Source organism: Micromys minutus (assembly GCF_963924665.1).
Source record: "Micromys minutus genome assembly, chromosome: 1".
In the NCBI taxonomy this organism is placed as follows: domain Eukaryota; kingdom Metazoa; phylum Chordata; class Mammalia; order Rodentia; family Muridae; genus Micromys; species Micromys minutus.
Window position 1 is genome coordinate 67402040 of NC_137969.1, and position 20080 is coordinate 67422119.

Below are 20080 nucleotides of genomic sequence, written 5' to 3' on the forward strand. Positions count from 1 at the left end.
GTGACTCACCTCCTCCTAAAAGTTCACAACCTTCTAAACAGTTACACCATGTGTTCAAAGTGCCCATGGGAGACATTGAAATTACAACAGCTACTTACTAGCAATGCGGACTAACGTGATGGTGACTAAAAAGCAGACCTTGTCTTTTCATTGATCAGCTATGGGAGTCTAAGGCAATCACATTGTTCGATTTCTTTACATCTCTAGTCTTTCTCATTATATACTGCAGGGACAGACCTAAGTTATGTTTTTTGTTAATTCTAACATTTCACTGTTGTGATAATATATAATTCTCCAAGCATATTTGCATATGAACCACAGAAAAGAAAGTGTAACTTTTTGTGGCATTGATGAGACAGAGATTCATATTTTGGAAGCAGATTTGCATACCTTTGGCTGATTTTGGAAGAATCAATTCCACTCCTATTGCTCAATCTATGACTCTTAGCTAACTAATAAGATGCCTCCTAAAAACCAGGTAATCGATATTGAAGTGAAGCAAGTCTTCGTCGGGTATTTAGTTTTCATTTTACAGATGACAGCGCCAAAGCCCAGAAAGATTAGTTCGCAAGCCTCGACGTTGAAACGCCCCTTTTGAGAAGCAGTCAGATAGCTGGTGAGAGCATGGTAACAGTGGGGGCAGGACAGCCACACAGGCTCCTCCAGCCTCAGCCCGTCTCCACGTGCACAGAGCACACCAGAGGCTGCTCTCGCGCTGCTCTATCGAAGCTGCAAGATTGTATAGGAGCCCAAAGATGGAAAGGATAATGGCATCAAGAATTGGTAGACAGCAAAGGTTAGCTGGAGACCAGAGCCCGCTTTCTATTTGGCATGAGATGAGTCAATTACCTTTCTATTTGTCTCTGTTCTCATCCTCACCCTGGCAGGAGTATGGCGCTCTACAATCTACATGTGGGTCAGTTGTGAAGACTAGGACTTTGTATGGAAAACAAAAAGAGATTTTACAGACGTTAAGGAGATTGTGTTGGGAGATGTTGTGAATGAGGCTCTGAGAAAGAGCAGCAGTTGGGGATAAGGCTTCAATTCCTTCTCTCCACAAATGAAGAACTATGCAGATTTACTTTACAATTGAATTCCATTACATTCAAAGATTTCAGTTACAGCGGAGCCTCATGTGCACACCTCTACCACCTCCCTGGTACTATGTCCTATGGCTCAGCATTTATGGAGCATAGGAGTCCTGGATACATTTACAGTATGTAATTTGAAGCTTGCATTTCTAAGATAACAGTTTTGGTCAGCAAAATGTAAAGCAGTTGCTTCAAACTCACATAGATATGCATGACCTTCAAACTGAAGAAGTCTATTGTTATTGTCTTAAATGCAGTTTCAACGACCCAGGAAGGGGTAGGGTACATCTGGAAGGAACTGGAGGAGGGGTAAATATGATTAAAATACAGTGCATAAAATATTCAAAGAATTAATAAAATATTATTATTGAATAAAATTAATTCAAATAACCCCAAAATGTAAAGTTAAGTCTTCTAAGAAATGTGAATTAAAACTGTTTTTTTTTATTATTTTTCATTGTTTGCTGGTAAAAACCTGACTTTGATGGTCAGGAATAATTCATTCTATTCTTATTTTGACAGTTTTTGGTGATGTCCAATAGAAACATAATACAAGCCACATATATAATATTATATCTTATAGTAGGCACAGAAAATATAAAGCCAAAAGAAAATCAACTTTATTACTATGCTGAAAACATAATTTCAACATACAATCAACATTAAAAGTTACTGTGAAATGCTTTACATTTTCCATACAAAGCTTTTGAGGTTTATGCATTTTATATTTACAGCACACCTCAACTCAGACAGATCACTCTTCCAACATTTGCAGCCCCATGTGGCAGAGGTGGGCCCTTCAGCATGGAGGTCTATCTACAACATCTAAGGATTCAATTCTCAGGTGGTATCTTTCCCTCCAGAGTTTTTATGTAGTTTTATTACTGAAGATGAGATCAATGTTTTACACTCTTATTCTGAATGTCCTGGTGTGTGTGTGTGTGTGTGTGTGTGTGTGTGTGTGTGTGTGTGTGTGTGTGTTTGAACTATCCAACCTGAGAGTGTATTTTCACACCTCAACCCACCTGTGCTCAGGGTACTGGTCTCCTGTCCTTTGTAATATCTAAAAGGTATTTTGAAGTTTCATTCAATGTATCTTAAATCCAATTTGCTTTATTTAAACCAACGTCAACAATAATTTGTAGTTGGTTCCAGAGAAAGAGGAGCTATCACTGCACAAAATTCAGTTAACCAAGCTGAAGATCTCTACCAAAAACAAACCACCACCAACAACAACAACAAAACAAAACAAATAACAACAAAAGCATATCTCAAATTCTAAGACATCTTGGAAACACGGTCACAAACACAGAATGAGAATTCCAACAGTGCAGCCTCTGCTAAATCCTTCTCAGAAAAGGAAGAGTTGGAGGGGGAGGGGAGAGTGAAGGGATAGAGAGTGGGGCACTGGACAAACAGAATTTTTCGTCTTTGATCCTTGAGCTTTGGTATAATTTGTCTCACTCACCGTTTCTATTTTCTGTAGACGATATATCTTCCCACATTCGCTGGGCATAGCCAACCGCTCTGAGACTGTAGCTACATGCAGCCAAGGATAGCCATGAATGCGGCACAACACACAATTGTAAGCTTACCTCTGGACAAGAGAATTTTCCTGCCATTTTTGTAATTCCATTGTGTGGGAAGCTTTATAGATGGCAGTGTCTCTAAATGTCACATGGTTGGCCACATCGGAACTGTTGCAGTTTAAAGCGGTGAATTAAAGTGCATCCTGGGAATATAAACTCAGGTTCTAATGCTTGCCTACTCCTCATCTTTCTACTGGGCAGCTCAGAGAAGGTCAAGATAGAAAAAGAAAAACAATTTCCTCCTGACCGTCAAGGACAGGTTCTTACTTGCTAACAACAGAAATAGCAAGAAACCTTTTGATATAACAACCAAGCAAAAAATTAAGCTAAAACCATTTTTTCAGTTCTTGGAAAAATGTAAAAGAAACTGGTACTTACTGTGGGAATTGGCTGCATGGCAGACTGTGCACTGCTCTCTTACTAGTCAAGCTTGTCAGGATTCACAGCAGTTTGTGGGGAGGGTTTCCAATATGTACAAGGTCTTTGTGAGTTTTATTATTGCAACTTTCATGAGATTTGCTACATGGTCAATAGGGTTAATTCAGATTCTCATTAGCATTTTAAACATCTGGTTCTGCTCAGTCATCTAAGCAGGGCGAGCATCCCAATCCCCTCCGACCTATGCTCAGGAAGACAGGTGCAAGGATGAGAAAAAAGAAGAGCCACTGGAACGCAGTTACAGGAATGGAAGACTATTGTTTGGTTGGTTGGTTTGGTTTTGGTTTTTTGTTTGTTTGGTCGGGTTTTTTTGTTTGTTTGTTTTTTGGGGGGTTGTTTTGTTTTTTGTTTTTGTTTTGCTTTTTTTTGACAGCCAGGGTATAAATCCTGCTAGCCACCTGTGGATTTGGATTCATTCTTCTCCAGAGAGTCCTCAGAATGAGAGCATAGCCCAGCTAACAGCTGGCTGCTGCTTTAAAAGACTGTGCATGAGAATTGCCCAGGACCATTTCCCAGCCTCCTTGTCAATGGAAACTATGATGTAATATAGGATTGCCTTCTTTCCTCTTAAATTACTAAATGTGTGGTAATTTGTTATAGATGTATAAGGGGAAAAAAGTAGAAGAAGAAGGCAGGCTCTTTTCTGAAGGGATTGCAACCCCATAGGAAGAACAATATCCACTAACCAGACCACCTAGAGCTCCCAGGGACTAAACCACAAACCAAAGAACACACATAGAGATCCATGACTCCAGCTGCATTTGTAACAGAGCATGGCCTTATCAGGCATCAATGGGAGGAGAGGCCCTTGGTCCTGTGAAGATTCAATGTCCCAGTGTAGGGAAATGCCAGGGCAGGGAGGCAGGAGTGGGTGGATGGGTTGGGGAGCACCCTCATAGGATGAGGGCAAGGGAGGATGTGATAGAGGGTTTCCAGAGGGGAAACAGGGAAAGGGCATAACATTTGGAATGTATATAAATAAAATATCCAATAAAATATTTAAAAAGTAAATGCCAAATAAATGCCAATATTTATAACAAGAAGAGGTTCCTTTATCAGTGAATTCCCTTTCATTTTCATTTTTACTAATGTGTGTGTGTGTGTTTTAAAGTAGAGGTAGCTGCTGGATTTTTATCAACTATCTTCTTTATTTTTATTTTACTAAATCTTAAAGATTTAGAGTCAGTAACCTTCTTCTGAAAAAGGGCCAAGTAGTGACTAGTGAAGGTTCACAGGCCATTAGTGTCTTGTCAAGGCTGTTTGCCTCCACTAGTGTGTCTAGGTAGCACCCAAAGCATTTGTACCAGTAACTGAGCCTTGCTGTTCCCAGTGAGCTGAAGAAAAAAACCTGCATGGGTACAGCTGTAGCTTTTGTTTACTGCCCTCTGTTAAGATTACAGCCTTGTTCCCCCATTAAGTTGTTAGAAGAAATCTACTCTTGACTTTTCTGACACTCAACCATTCCCTATTTTCTACCTGGAAATTTTTTTTAGTGTTTAATAAACATTATTTAAAACTTTAGCATTTCTATTCATAAGTAATATTTGCTTTCATTTTATTTGTTCAACTCTGTTATTTTTAGCATCATAAAAAATGATTTGGGCAGCTGTTTAGTTTTTAGCATATAAGTAAAATATTCATAGAAGTTATATTTCCTTAAAGGCTATAGAAGCTCTTTTTGTATGTAATTTTTCCTAAATGTAATTAGTAACTTTTGACAAGTACTAATTTTAGGATTTGGGTTATCTTGTATTACAAGTTTCTAAATTGTATTTTATTGAAATTCTTCATCTGTTCTTTTAAACAAAAGATACAGTTAATTTTATGATAGCCTATATGTAGTTAAACATAAGACAGAATTTTCTAAGTGTGGCATTCATCAAAATTCTACTTACACATATCCATTAGATGCTGTAACTGCCTTGGTAAGAGAGGAGACAATCTAATGCCCCTCCCTTCAGTTATTGGTCTATTGAAACAGTTGACCATAAAGGAAAAAGTTTCTCTAGGGATCCTATTTTGGGGAAAAGGAAAAGCTGGGAGGCCTGGTACCAACTAGCAGAACCTGCCATGCAGGAAGAGATTTTACAGTGTTCTCAGGATTAGTTGAACCTCACAGGACATACTGGAGTTTAGGCAATGACCAATCTGTGATAGGCAGGACCACACCATGACTGTCACTGCTTACTTTAAATCACCTCTTGCCTTCTACATAAACTTCATAGCAGTACCACCAAAGAAAGACAAAGGCGGAATCACTAGACTCTTTTACTCCTCTTTTTCAATGTGACCACTGTGAATAAATCTTGGTTCTCTGTTTTCCACAGTCAATTGTCTCTTTAATTAATGTGTTGGAGATAAGTAACTGAGCCTAGCTTTTTAGGCTGCTAGAAGTCAGGCTTTGATGGCAAAAACTCTGGCAATGCTGTTAAACATGATAGCAAAATATTCGAAAAGCATCATGTTTTCTCTGGTCTGTGAAATCTACTCGGATGTGAGCGAGCCAGATGTTTTAATTACTTGTGTGTTTACAATCTTTGCATCAGTATTCTGCCAAGCCGAAAACATTTTCAAGAGCCGACAGAGGTGACCAACGAAAGCTCTTCACTTCTGCCAATGATTCGAACACTCTGAAGACACATGCACACTGGCAGTATGGGAAAAAACATTTCATTGTCAAATTCAACAAAGCCACTTAAAATCCTGATTGTCGTCAATGGCACTGACAGCAGGTAACTCTCTGCAAGTTCGAGGCCAGCCTGGTCTACATAATGAGTGCCAAGTCAACTGGGCTACATAGTAAAACCCTGTCTTAAAAAGATATGAGTTATATACTTAAAGAGCTGCCTATTTTCCTCACTTTCTTGTGAGCCATGACTATGTCTTTATGGCTGTGGGTACAGTAATGTTATCATTGCAGATTTAGCTTTGGTGGCAGTAACACATTTAATTGCTTGTTCTGAGCAAAGTCAAATAAGACCTGGGTTTTGAATTATGTGCACACAAAACAAGTACCTCACACCAGTCGAAAGATGCATCGGGGTTGTTGCAGAGCTTCCTGTAAAAACATTTTACATCTTGAGTTTTCACTTCAGGACCAAAGATTTGCTGTACCGTGGCATAAAACTTATCATAATCGATTGCATCTGCAGTGGGAAAAAGTGCAGGGATGTTTTCATCAAATTCCAAGGACAGAGTTTCACATTTCATATACATTTTTCTATTCTATGGTCTCATTTTGGCTTCTAAAAATGACTATAACTGTACCTTGAAGATTTTGTATTTGTGAACATATCCAGGACCTAGCTAGAATAGTATTCAATCAGAATAAATAATTGATTTTGGTGTTCAGAATTCTCTTCTGTTTCAGCTATGATAGATATTCTGTGCATGAATACGAAGATAAAGAAAACACTTTTTCTTGCTATGAAAATATTTACCAGTTCAATGTTTCTTAAAATTTACCTCAGATCTTTGCATAGAGCAATTACAGGGTATCTATCATTATGCAAACTCTCGAACACAGACACACATATAGGAACACAGAGTATGCACAGGCACAGATACAGACCCACATAGTTACACATACACAGAAAAACACACATACCATACACACACACACACACACACACACACACATACACACACACACATGCATCTACATATACCCACACATACACACAAATACAAACATAGACACAAACTATACACAGAGAGATGATACACACCAAGACACACACACACACTCACTGGGCTTGAATCTTGACTTTTTCCAAGTTTCTTAATGTGTTTGGATGAGAATCCTAAATCTCAAATCAAGAAAAAGGTTAAAGAAAAGAATTCCTAAAACCATATAGATAAAATCTTATTACTTTATTTAACTAACAAAACTATATATTGAATAATTTTCTAGCCAAGGCTTGGTTGTGTGTCAGAACTTAGCTAGACATTGGGTAGAAAATGAAAGACTAGGCAAGGTTTAATGACATCTAACATTTCCAGAAATGAGAGAGGGAGGGAGAGAGGAGAAAGAGAGAGAGAGACAGACAGACACACACACACACACACACACACACAGACAGAGACAGAGATAGAGAGACAGAGGGAGGGAGGGAGACACACAGAGAGAAACAGAGGGAGGAGAGGGAGAGAGGGATGGGGAAGGGAGGGAGGGAGGAAGAGGGAGAGAGAGAAGGGAGCACTAGATTAAACATTATAGAAGTCTAGTCAACTCATTAGAATTTAAATTAATGTAGGGAGTCAAAATATTGCAGGCACAAAGCCAAATTATCTTGGGTTTAGTCTTTTAAGTAGCCATTTATTTCCCAGCTGTTTGTGATCTCTTTGTTATCATTAGGAGTTCTTTGGAGTGTGTAAGCAGAGCCTAACTTCCACTTACCCAAAAGTTATGAATGTTATCAGGTGATATCTGAGGCCCATAGCACAGATTGCTCAGCTTTCTTTTAACCACCTACCTGATGTTCCAACGGATGTATTTGAAAAGCAGCTTGACTTACGGCTCTCTCGTTCTATAACTATAAGCCTTCATGAAACTGTTATGTTGAAACACAGTATTTAGAATAACCCAAATCTTTCTCCAAATGTCATGGTTATTTTCTCCCTAGATTATTTGGCTCTAGAAGAAACTATTTCTCATTCCCTTAACTATAAGACCCGTTTCCTAGAGATGGCTCAACATATGTAAGTTAACAAATGCAATAAGTCATATAAATGAACTTAATGAACCTGAATCTTTCAATAGATGAAGAAAAGGGTTTTGGAAAAAAAAATACATGCCCTCATGATAAAGGTCTTGGAGGGTCCTTCCATGTAAAAGTTCTATATATGACAAACCTACAGCTACCACCATCCTAACATAGAAGAAAACCCAGAAACAATCCCACTAATAAGGAATAAGGAAAACCCAGAAACAATCCCACTAGTTAGCGATACAACTGGACTGTCTACTAGCAAAATGTAGTGAGTAATATCTAAAGAGATAAAGACAAAAGAAGGAAATTAAAGTGGTGTAAGTAGGAAAAGAGGTAGTCTACTTATTCATATTTGTGGATAATATGATATTGTACGTAAGAGATTCCAAAACTTTTACTGGAAAATATCTTTTACAAAAAGTGTCAGGAAATAAAATCAACTTACAAAAATTAGTAACCTTGCTCTATAACCAATAATGATTATGATAAGAAAGAGATCACAGAAACACCCCCATTTGTAATGCATCAAAAACCTAATAATGAGGTAAAAGACTTTAAAAATGAAAACATTAAGTCTCCAAAGAAAGAGACTGAAGAAGACACTATACGGTGAAAGGATCTCTCATGCTCATTGTTTGGCAGGATTTGTAGGAAAATCACCAGTCTACCAAAATAAATGTATAGATTCAGTACAATCCCAATCAAAATCTCAACAACATTCTTCACAGAAATAGAACAAACCATTCTTAAAATCATATGGAAGCACAAAATATCTGGATTAAACAAAGCAATTCTGAACAAAAGAACAATACTTCATGGGTTATCATGCCAGAATTCAAGCTGTATTACAGAGCTATAGAAACATAGAAGGCATAATTCTGGCACCAATGTAGACATGTAGACAAATGGAGTACAGTAAAAGGCCCAAGCACAAGTTTATATAATTACAACCATCTGATGTTTTACAAAGATGTCAATGATACATACTGAGAGAAAGCATCTTCATAAGGTAGTTCTTCGAAAAGTGGATACCCCCAACCAGAAGAATGGAAGTAAACCTATATCTATAACCTTACAACAAAACTAACTTCAAATGGATCAAATATATAAACATGATACTTGAAACACTGAAACTGCGAGATGAAAACAGGACAGCACCCTACAAGATACAGGTGTAGGAGGAGGGATGGTATAAATAGAATTCCATTGGCTCAGGAACTGTGGCCAACAATTGACAAACGGGAACTTCATAAAACCAGAAAGCTTCTGTTCTGCAAAGGAAACAGTCAGTTGAGTTAAGGTCTATGAATAGGAGAAATTTTTTTCTCAGCTATACATCTAATGGAGAATTAATATTCAGAATAAACAAAGAACTCAAAATACAAAGAATTAAGTAAACATATAGCCCAATTTTAAAAGAAATGGCTGATGGATCTGAACAGAGAAGTCTCAAAGGCAGAAATAAAAATTACTAAGAAATATTTTTAAACTGCTCAACATCAGTAACAATCACAGGAATAAAAATTCTGTGAAATACAAATTGAAATGAAAGTTAAAAACTACTTTGAAATTTCTTATCACCCCTGTCAGAATGGCTAAGACCAGCTATACTGTTTTTCACCATATGCCCAAAGGATTCAACATCTACTCCACCGTTACTTGTTCAGCCATGTTTGTTGCCTCTCTATCCCCCATAGCTAGGAAACACAAGCAACCAAAATGTCTTTCAGCTGATGAGTGAATAAAGAAAATATTGTACACACACATACACATGCACACATGTAAATATACACACATGCATGCACACATGCATGTGCAATGGAATTATACTCAGCTGTACAGAAAAATGAAAGAATGAAACGTGTAGGTAAATGGCTGCCACTGGGAAATATACAGAGTGAAATGACTCAAGCAAGGAATACATAATGTTGTCTTCTATTTGTGGATTCTAGCTCTGGGTTTGAGCACACATTTGGGAGTACCCAAGGAAGACAGGAAAGTAGAAATAAAGATATATAGACGAGGAAGAAAAGGCTCTAGAATTGGGACAGTGAAAAAATGGGAGGGGCTTTAAGATTGGGAGAGGAAGGGAAATAGAGAAGGAGAGACAGATGGCACTAAGAATGTTGTAAAAATCCATAGGACGACACCATTTTATAAACTTACTTTAAATATATGTGTGTGTGCATATATGTATATGTAGGTTTTGTTTATTTAAAGAAGCAACAATGCTTCCCACAAGAAACATCCACTGTCTAACAACCCCCCTAGTGCTTGCTATGGGAAAACCTGTCATGTTGTTGGTCTGAAGAATACAAACATTAGACAAGCAAACAAAAAACAAAAGGAACAAACAAAAACTATTGCTGAAGACAACACACACGTTGGAAACAGGACTTAGAAGAATTGAGCTGGACCTGACCAGGAAGCCTTCTTTGGCTCCCACAGTATCAGATGTTACATGACCTGTTAACAGTAGAGGAGCAGTCAGCACTTCTGCTCAGTGGTAGAACTTATGAACCATGACAATGACATGACCAGCAGGGTATCGCCAACAATATAATAATGGGACAACTACCTCTGGGGTAACCAACAGCTGCCTACTTAAACTTAAGGCCCATTCAAGATGTGTGCGCACACATACACACACATACACACACACATACACACACAGCCATTTGGCAATGTCCAAGACCTTGTTGTTATAACTAAAAATGAGTGTGCTGCCAGTATGTAGAGGCCAAGGATGCTGATGAACACCCTACAATGTGCAGTGCTGTCCCACCAGCCTTCATACGCAGAACAAAGAATTCTTTAGCTCAAAAGTCAATAGTGTCATGGCTGAGAAGCTTTAGTGTAAAAAATGACATTCATTGGTCTTCTAGCAACCTCCTGATGAAGATATAGACCTCTCACCTCCTTCCACACGATTCCTTCCTGGATGCAGCCATGCTCATACCTTGATGATAATGGACTGAATCTCTGAAACTATAAGCCAGCCACAAGTAAATGTTGTCCTTTATTAACAGTTGCCTTGGTCATGGTCTCCTTTGACATCAATGCAAACTCTAAGACAGAAGTTGGTACCAGGGACTGGGGAATTGCTGTGATAGGCTTGACAATGCTTTTGTTTGGAAGGATGTGAATTTGGGGACTTTGAATTTGGAATGAAGTGAAAGGTTTTAAGTGGGAGTTAATGGGATATTCTAGTAGGAATATGGAACGCTTTTTACTGAGTGTGATTTGAATAATGCTAACCTAGCCCAAGAGGATTCAGTGGAGAAGAATTTCAGCATGTGGCCTAGAGACTGTTTTTGTGGTATTTTGGTGAAGAGTATGGCGGCTTTTTACCATTGTCTGAAGAATCTGCTTGAGGCTAACATGAGTAGATTTATATTAATTGCAATAACAAAGAAGTCTCAAAAAAATCTCGACAGAGACTTCATTCTCTGGTTAAGTCTTGTGAAGAACATTTTGAACAAGAGTAACAAGCTTAGAAAGGAAAAATATAAAATATATGGTTCAAATAATAATAAAGGGGCAGCAGGAAGTGAAATGGAGCTGAATTCTTCATTCAAGGATATTAAATTGAATTAAGAGAGTGGTTACCTTGGTACAAGATCCCACCCTGTTAAATTAAGGTTCAAGGCATGTTAGTTCAAGCCTTTAATCCCAGGAGGCAAAGCCAAGCAGATTTCTAAATTCAAAGCCAGTTTGAGACAGAGCAAGTTCTAGGTGTAGAAATGCTTAGATCCAGGCATGATGGTACACGCCTTTAATCTCAGCCTGTGGGAGGTTGAGCCAAGTTGATTTCTGAGTTCAGGATTAATCTACAGGGAAAGTTCCAGGGCAGGCAAGTTTAGGCAATGAGAGAGTTGGAAAACAGAAAGTTTGTACTAGATTAAGAAGAGGCCATGTTCCAGCCCCAGCAAGCAGATGAACTCAGCAGCTTTGGCCATTTGGCTTTAGAATCAAGAATAGAATGATCTATTGAAACAATTAATTCTGCTTAGCTGGAGCTAAGAAATTAGCAGTGATTATAAAGAGACCAGCATCACTGAGGTGAAATCTTCAGGGAAGTATTTTCTGAGAGTACAAAGAAACTGTGTTCCAGAGATAGCCAAGGTTGTATCTCATGTTGCAGATGTATGAATTTGTAAGAATCTCCCAGGGAGTACTGGTTTTGAAGGTATAAAGGGGTCTTGGAGATCAGCTGAGGCTTGGCACTGTAATAGGCCATGGAATGTCATTGATGAAGGTTCGGTCTCAGTTGCAGTTGATGGTCCAGGACTGAACAAATCATTATGCAAAGGTGTTGAGGTTTGGCACCATGAAGAGTGCCCATGAGAGGCTATTGGTGAAGCCTAGTTGCAGCAGAAGACAACAGCATTTTGGAGATGCTGTTACCATGGGATGACCACCAAGAACAGCAGCAGCAGTGAAGTGGTATCATCCACAGCCTAGCGTACTACAGAGGGCAAAGATGGAAAAGTGATCCAAGCCCTTAGGAGGAGCCCAGAAGATCATGTGTGTATCCCAGACATTGTTATAAGAACCTGCAAAGTTGAAGTTACCTTGAAGACCCCAAGATGTTCCAGATGCCAGAGTTGTTGAGTTACCTGCTGAGGAAAGCGGCTAACAGATAGTTGAACCAGCCCAGGAGAAAGAAGTTTGTGGCAGTCAACAAAGATGAAAAAGGAGTTGGAGACATGAAGACCGTTTTGTCATCAGACATGAAGATGCAGAGTTTGGAGTTTGCCCAGCTGGTTTCCTGTCTTGCTTTGGGAATTACAATTATATGATTGGATGAATCTCAGAAAAGACTTTAAACTTCGGACTTTTAATTTTGTTGAGACTACTATATACTACAGGGACTTTGGAAGTTGGACTAAATGTATTTTTTTATGCTATGAATAGGTATAGCCTTCATAGATTCATGTATTTGAAAAGGTCTATGGGAGCCAGAGAGTGGAATGTGATGGTTTGTATGTGTTTGGCACAGGGAGTGGTACTATTAGGAGGTATGGCCTTGTTGTAGTAGATGCAACACTGTGGACTTGGAATTTAAGTCCCTTATCCTAGCTGCCTGGCAGCCAGTCTTCTAGCAGCCTTCAGATGAAGATGTAAACTTTCAGCTCTTCCTGTACCAAGCCTGCCTGGACACTGCCATGTTCCCACCTTGATGATAATGGACTGAACCTCTGAACCTGTATTGCAGTCCCAATTAAATGTTGTCCTTTATAAGAAAATAAAAGACATTCACCTGGTTTCAAAACTTGGCAAAGTTTTATCTACCTAAACAGAAACAACTAGGAAGGCACGATAAGCCCCATGGAAAAGAAAAACATCCAGATGTCTACATAGCTATTTTAAAGATACATGCTCTATCTGGAATGTACCTGAATTGGGGGGGGGGGGTTGGTCACAGGGTAAACTGAATTTTACTAGGTCACTGGTGAGATCTAAGAATAATGCAACCAGGACAAATCTCTGCAGTCTACTTAGCATCCCTTTGAGGCTGATACCTCTCCATTAAAGCATTCTCTCCAGTCTTAGCTTCTTACCTACTGTAAAGAGTTGCCTCTTATATTTCAGTATTTATTAATCAATAGAAATGTATTTGGATAGTATTAGAAACTTGGTGAAAGTTAGGATCGCTTACTTTTCTATCTCCTCCATCCTTAAACCTCTTCCCTGAGACCTAGAAGGCCATTTGTCTAGCAGGTTAGTTTTTATCTAATCTAAAAACTCTTAAGGATGGCACTTTGTATCACAGATTTGGGGGTTGAAAGCTTTTGGAAAAAAAGCAAGGCTAACTTCTTTGTTTAACATATGTTTAAGAAGTGCCTCCTGACACCAGGGTCTGAGCTCACCTTATCTTTGCAGAACCTTCAGAACACCATAGTTCAGTGGTCAAGCATGGAGTACATATTAACCCCACCAGCCTAAATAGAGTAGGTAAATTCCTAGAGGCAGCAATAAAGGCAGTAACTGCTGTGGATGGCTCTGCTTAGGGGAAATGTGGGCCTTATAAAGAGGTAGCATTCTATTTTCTTGAAAAATTGAAAGAGGAGAGAGGGACTGGAGAGATATCCAAACCAGGAGAATGACATATTAGCCATTAAAAGTACAGCAAAAGAAACAATTTAGTAATTGTAGACATAGATCACAGCTCCTACCTCCAAGGAAATAAAAGTTTGTTTTGGTCCAGGTATGAGGGAACATAGCTTGGGAACAGATTCAAGTTGCCCTAAATAACATATTCCAATGTGGACAGGGTTAGCTTTCATAGTCACACAACAACAACAACAACAACAACCACAAGGTCATGACTTTGCTGCTTGCTTAGGTGCTTTCCGATAACACACTTAGCTTTGGATTTGGTGAAAGTCAGTGGTCTAGTAATAAGACCCAAAAGTTTAATGTCATAGATGATAGGACACTAAGTCAGGGCTGGGTGGTGACAAAGCTCTAATTAGTCAATTGGAATTTTTAATATAGATTTGCCTTTTCTTTTCTGAGAATTTTAGCTTCTCCATGTAGTTCAGTTGCTACAGTTTCAGTTTACAAAGTAAATAAGTAAACTTAAAAAAAACCTAAAATGATGACATATTTAGAAACATTGAAAAGTGTCTGGCAGGACTGAGGGTGCCAGAAGCTGATGCTGCAAAGGTTGAGGCCTGAGTCATGGTCACCAAAATGGCTAATAGGGTTCCTGAAGGTGAGTTAGTAAATCAAGAATGGGGCAGAGCCACAGGGAAAACTCCATGTAGAAATACATCAGAAGTCTGGGTGGAAGACTTCAATAGGTGTTATAGTAATCTGAGAGGACTATGATTACATACTCAAAAGTAACACTAAATACATGGCCCCAGAGACTAGGCAGCTGGCATTCATGCCGTAAGACTTGGGGAAGAACACACTAGGCAAACAACAACAATGACAACAGAACCCCCAGGACAAAAGAAAAAAGAAAATCAAAATGAGAAGTGAACAAAACCAGAAGAGAGTGTCAAGATAGACACACAGGAGGTGGCTTGTGGGAGGGGAGGAGGAGAGGGAGGAGCTTCTTAAAGCAGAAGTGAGACCAGCAGCCAGGCAGTGAAATGGTCACGTGGACTGAAATGGAGTAACAAAGCCAGATCTTGTGGTGCACGCCTGAGATCCCAGCATTGTACAGGCTGGGAGTGGAGGATATCAGATTTTGGGCTAGCCTGGGCTACATAGTGATATCCTGCCTAAAAGAAAGAAGAGATAGAAAAGAAATGCAATTTACTGAATTTGTCAACAATATTAGGCATTGAATACATTTGCAGCAAAACTGAAGGAAGCCAGCATGGAGTGGATGGGAAGAAAGGCAGAGATGCTGTGGGGAAATGTAGCAGAAAAGCAAACAAGAGACATGAAGGGACAGCTTAAGGGAGGAGAGTCAAGGATAAGAAGCCAGAGTCTATTTTTAGATTCAAAGGACAAAGCTGGTGAAAAAAGAGGCTTCTGAGGTTGTTGCAGCAAGCCGGCAGTATTGGGAAGGAGGGGAAGACAGCTGCTTTAGGAAGTATTGGGCCAGAGGAAAAGGGAGAGTGAACTTCTAGGCCCTGTGCCTGGCTCTCTCCTAGGACTGGAAACTTGGCTGAGAGGAGCAAAAGCCCCATCAAGATGCAAAAACATGGTGAGAGTTTGGAAAATCAATGTACCAAGAGGTAAAACGAGCTGACTGGGGGGAAATTAAAGCTTTGTTGAGCTATAGTACAGAGAACTCAGCCAAGATCCTGAGAGATCTGAACCCTCTGACTCTTGACTTGGGCAGGTGACTCCTCTCCACCTCCCGCTGTCTTCCCACACAAAGTGGACTGCGTTTTATTACAGACCCGGTAGCAGGGTAACACAGAGACACAGAGGGCTTCCCTTGTTGTCACTATACCATACTGAGTCTCAGGTGGGTTCATGACTGACAGTCTACAGTAGAAACCCTTAGTGCTATTTATTTAGTCCAACTCTTTATATTACAGATAAATACAAAAGGCTTCCTCATATCCAGCTAAGTATGTCGGGGACAGAAAAAAAAAAACAACAAACAAACAAACAAAAAAAAAAAAACCCAAAAAACTCAGTTTCTTGGGTTTGAAACTAAACTGCTTTTCTCCTCCAATGACCTAATCAACAATTCCAAATGGACTTTCCTATAACCATCCATCTTACCTTCTTTTGGGATAAACAGGCCTGCTCTTTCTTCCTTTTTCTGAGCTGTTGTCTGTTCAACCAGATTATTGAAATCAACCAAGGATGTTTTGAAATTGTTGATCTGCAGTGCGAGGCTGAACTGCTTCTCATCCTTGGCATCCATACACACATGTGGAGTCTCTTATTTCTGCACAGAAATGATATTGCAAATTCGCCAATGTGGGAAAGCTTCTAATTCTTCTAATGTGTTTCTGCTGTTTCAACTTTTGCCCCAGATCTCATTCCTCTGATTTTATATCCCAGTCCTGCAGGAACTAGAAGTAAGAGTTGTTCCTAGGAGGCTTACAGGAGGGAAGCTGAGGCCTCCTGCATTTCATAGGCAGGGCTGTTAGTGAAGGGTCCTGACCTCATAATGTTAGCATGGGCCATCATGTGGACCTCATAAGGTCACAGTACCTCTGTAAGTCCCAGGCAGATTGGGATCCTGCAGGGTGTGTGTGTGTGTGTGTGTGTGTGTGTGTGTGTCCATTGAGAAGATGGAAGGGTAAAGGAAGGAAACCAGGCATTATTTTCCTTGGAATGAATGTCTCTTCTCGCTCCCAGCCTCCTGGCTCCCTCATGCTACTACAGAGAATCGAGATCACATTTGTTCCCATAGCTCTCCTGGAGATGGAAAGTTAAGTTGAACCTGTGAAGATGAAAATGCATCACCTGTCTGATTTGGCACCAATAAAGATATTTTTAGAAGTTGTGGGGGATAAAAATGTTTCTTTTTTTTTCTTGTTATGCATTTACCTTGAGTTCAAATACTAAAAGGAGCCAAGGATAAGGAAGGTGTCCTTGTGAGGAGAGGTTTTCAAGAGGAGCCAGTTGGAGGAGAAGAGGTCTTTCTGCTTGTCTTTTCCATTAAAACTAACATCTAATTCTATCGAGTCCGAATGCTTACTTCTGACTCAAGTTTTCTAGTCTCCAACTGTGTGTGTGTGTGTGTGAGTTTGTGCGCACACACACGCTCTGCTATGAATACCTTTGCTGCTATGTGTGCACGAGGAAGCCTGAGGATGATATTGAACATTTTCTTAATCACTCTGCATTTTCACTTTTGATGTAGGCTCTCTTCAGAACCTAAAGCTATATTGACTCCAAGGCGGCCCACAAGCCCTAAGCATCCATCTGGCTCTGCATCCAGTATTCCAGACCTCATCCCCTGTGCCTATCTTCTAACATGGTTGCTGGGGATCTCACGTCATGGCCTATGTTTGTGCAGCAAATACTTCATCAACTGAGATAGGCCTCCAGCCCACAATCTGCCCCCAGCGTTTTATAAAAGTCTATCCTGTCAATAGTAAACTTATGAAAATGTGAGACAGATGGAATCCCTATTCCTCGGCCGTGCATCTTTCAAATCATCCTGAGCAATCCGGAGTTCAGAATTGAAGCGGATGGCATTAGGGGGCACTTCTGTTTTGAGCACCAGGTACATGTTACATAGAGAATCTCTTCACTCTATTCTTTCTTTCTTTTTTCCTGTAAAGCTTTCCAAATACTAGTTGGCAACATCCTAAGAACTATCTTTTCTACAATCCTCATCCATGAATTCGTTCAGCACACATTTATCAGACACCTACTTATGTTCACAGGTATTTAGGTAGTAGTGATACAGTAGTAAACAAGCAGTGTGCTGAGCTTACAGTCTAATGGTGAAAACAGGCACATACATGGTATTCCAGGTACATACAGGAGATTTCAGAAGGTGGTAAATGCTCTGAAGACTGAGTAACGGTATGTGAACTGGAGTGTGGGGGAGCTCAGGGAAAATCAATCATTACTTAACAAAGAGATATTTGACAGAATCCTGCAGGGGGAGGTAACAACCCCTGAGTCTAAAGGGTTTAGTGTTCCAGCAAAGCAAGGGCGTCGAGGCCTGACATCAGCATGTGCTCCACACACTGGAGAAACAGCAAAGCCTCCAGCTGCACGTAGGTGTGGGGAGAGAACAGGCAGGGAGAGGAGGGCAGAGAGCCACAGAGAGGTGCTCTGATCTAGTAAGAGCAAAGTAAGGGGCGGGGCTTGGATTCTTAACGGTACACAGGCCTGACGACCAGGCACTGCTTGGCTTGTCTGGATCACACTGGAGATGATCTTTTGGGGAATACTGCCATGTCCAAAGAGTTCATAACAGTGCCACCAGACAGGGACCAAGTATTGAAAGACACAGTCCCATGGGGAATTTTCCACTTAAATCATAACCCCCATAAATACCTAATTCTGAAATTTATAAGAAACATTTTTATTAACAAAGGAATCCATTTATGTAGTACCTTGCTTATGTCTATCAACTCTGCGAAAAGACTTAAACAATTCACAGGACCACTATAATAATTTATTAATTATCAAAATGTTAACTATTTCCCTCACAGGCTCTCATACCTCTTACGTAGGCAATGTTCTAGACCTTACAGACAAATACAACAGAGGCCAAAGCACTGCTGCCCACCTACCTCTCTACCTTTGTCTCCTGTTACTATGCTACACTGGTTCCCTGGCTCCCTCCGATGGGGCAGTCCCATCCTGTTACATGGGTCTTGTTTACAGAATTCAATGCATAGCTGTCCAAATAACAGCACATTTATTTTCTCTTTCCTCTATCTGCCTTATAGTTATTAATGGCACTTAGCATCTGACATCTTACATGTGAATTTGATTATTATTGTCTTCTACCCCAATGCCTCTAGAGAGTGAGCTTTAGAAGAAAAAGACTCTGTGGCAGAGAATGAATACTTTAGGAAAAAATATCAGAAGTCCTTTCTTCCACTAACATTGCAATCTTTACTATAGTGAGAACACAGCGTGTACAAAGAACTTGCTAAATGCTCATATAAGTCTAAAGCACAAAATTAAAAACGTTTTTCAGGGAAGGTGAGTTGTAGATACTGACTTCAGGTTAGAAGTCTTAAAACTCAGATTAAGGTTTCGAGGAGGGCACACACTGCCTCTTAGTTAAGTGGTCAGTGCAGCAGACCATCCTCCACTTAGCAGATTATTGAAGAATTTGGAGATGCACGGAATCTAACACAGTGGGAGGGGTGAACACTCGTGCTCATCAGTTTAGTTCCTACAAATCCGTCATTAGTGCCTATGACAGCTTCAGGTGCATGGAGCTTGCTCGGGCCATTTTCTCAGGTGGGTAGTCGTTGGGGACTGCAGTGGAGAAAGCAGGCCTAAAGAAGTGACGTTCGCAATCTATATTTGACTTGTACTATATTTGCCTTGAGGCCGGGGAAAGGTCCAGTGGAAAATGTGTGCCGTGCTAAATATACATCCTCTCTATACCTGCTAGATTTGGATCAAAGCCTTGGGGGCATTGCTCGAGATCACCTCCAGCGAAGCACTTGGACAGAGTTGTGAATCAGGATACCCCTACTGCAGACTGAGAAGCCTTGGGATCCAGTGGGAGGGTTCTGAGAGTGGCATCGCAGCACACTGTCATAAACTCTGGGACATACTTTCCAGCTCTAGAGTAGTTGAGTCTCAGCCTGCTGCGTTTGTTTGTTTGTTTGTTTTTTTAACCGCAGTTTCCCTGTTTGTAAGATAGTTTGCCTGCCTTGGGCATGTCAGTGTTTGGTTTTCTTTCTGTTGGGTGTATGAGGTAGGGGTGGGTGTTGTTATAGCTTCCCAGCAAAAAGAGTATTTCATTCAGCATGCTCAACTGAGTTAAGCGCAGGCGTTCATAAATATTTATGAATGAATGCATGCTAGGGTGAGCAACTTAACTGGTGAATGGATGAGGTGCTTTCTAGCTGTTTGAAGGGAAATGGGCTGTGAGGACCCACTGTGGCTAAAGGAGTTTACACTCTTTTTTCTGTACCGTTTCGTCCCGGCTTCCACTATGGCTTAAGGGTGAAGGAAGAGGAACAAGAGCTGACTGGGCTCATAAACTCGCCTCTGCTGGGCAGGAAAGAGCCGGGGAGGTGGAAAAGTGGCAAAGGGCGGGCCGCAGAGCATCGGGGCGGGGCCCCAGCTCGGAGGCGGAGTCAGAGGTTCTCGGAAGGCGGGGCCGTATGCTGGA

General features: G+C 40.3%; 1 protein-coding gene across 2 annotated transcripts in view; it reads right to left on the bottom strand.

Moving 5' to 3' along the window:
- WDR64 (WD repeat domain 64) overlaps positions 1 to 16174 on the bottom strand; it is a gene marked incomplete at both ends in the record, with an annotated part of 114519 nt that extends 98345 nt beyond the window's left edge. For both annotated transcript variants that reach the window (XM_080932205.1, XM_080932204.1), the window contains 2 exons: positions 6134 to 6264; positions 16030 to 16174. In XM_080932205.1, the coding sequence (XP_080788331.1) occupies positions 6134 to 6264; positions 16030 to 16174 (276 nt within the window). The remainder of the gene's footprint in view (positions 1 to 6133; positions 6265 to 16029) is intronic.
- Between the last annotated feature and the right edge of the window lie 3906 nt (positions 16175 to 20080).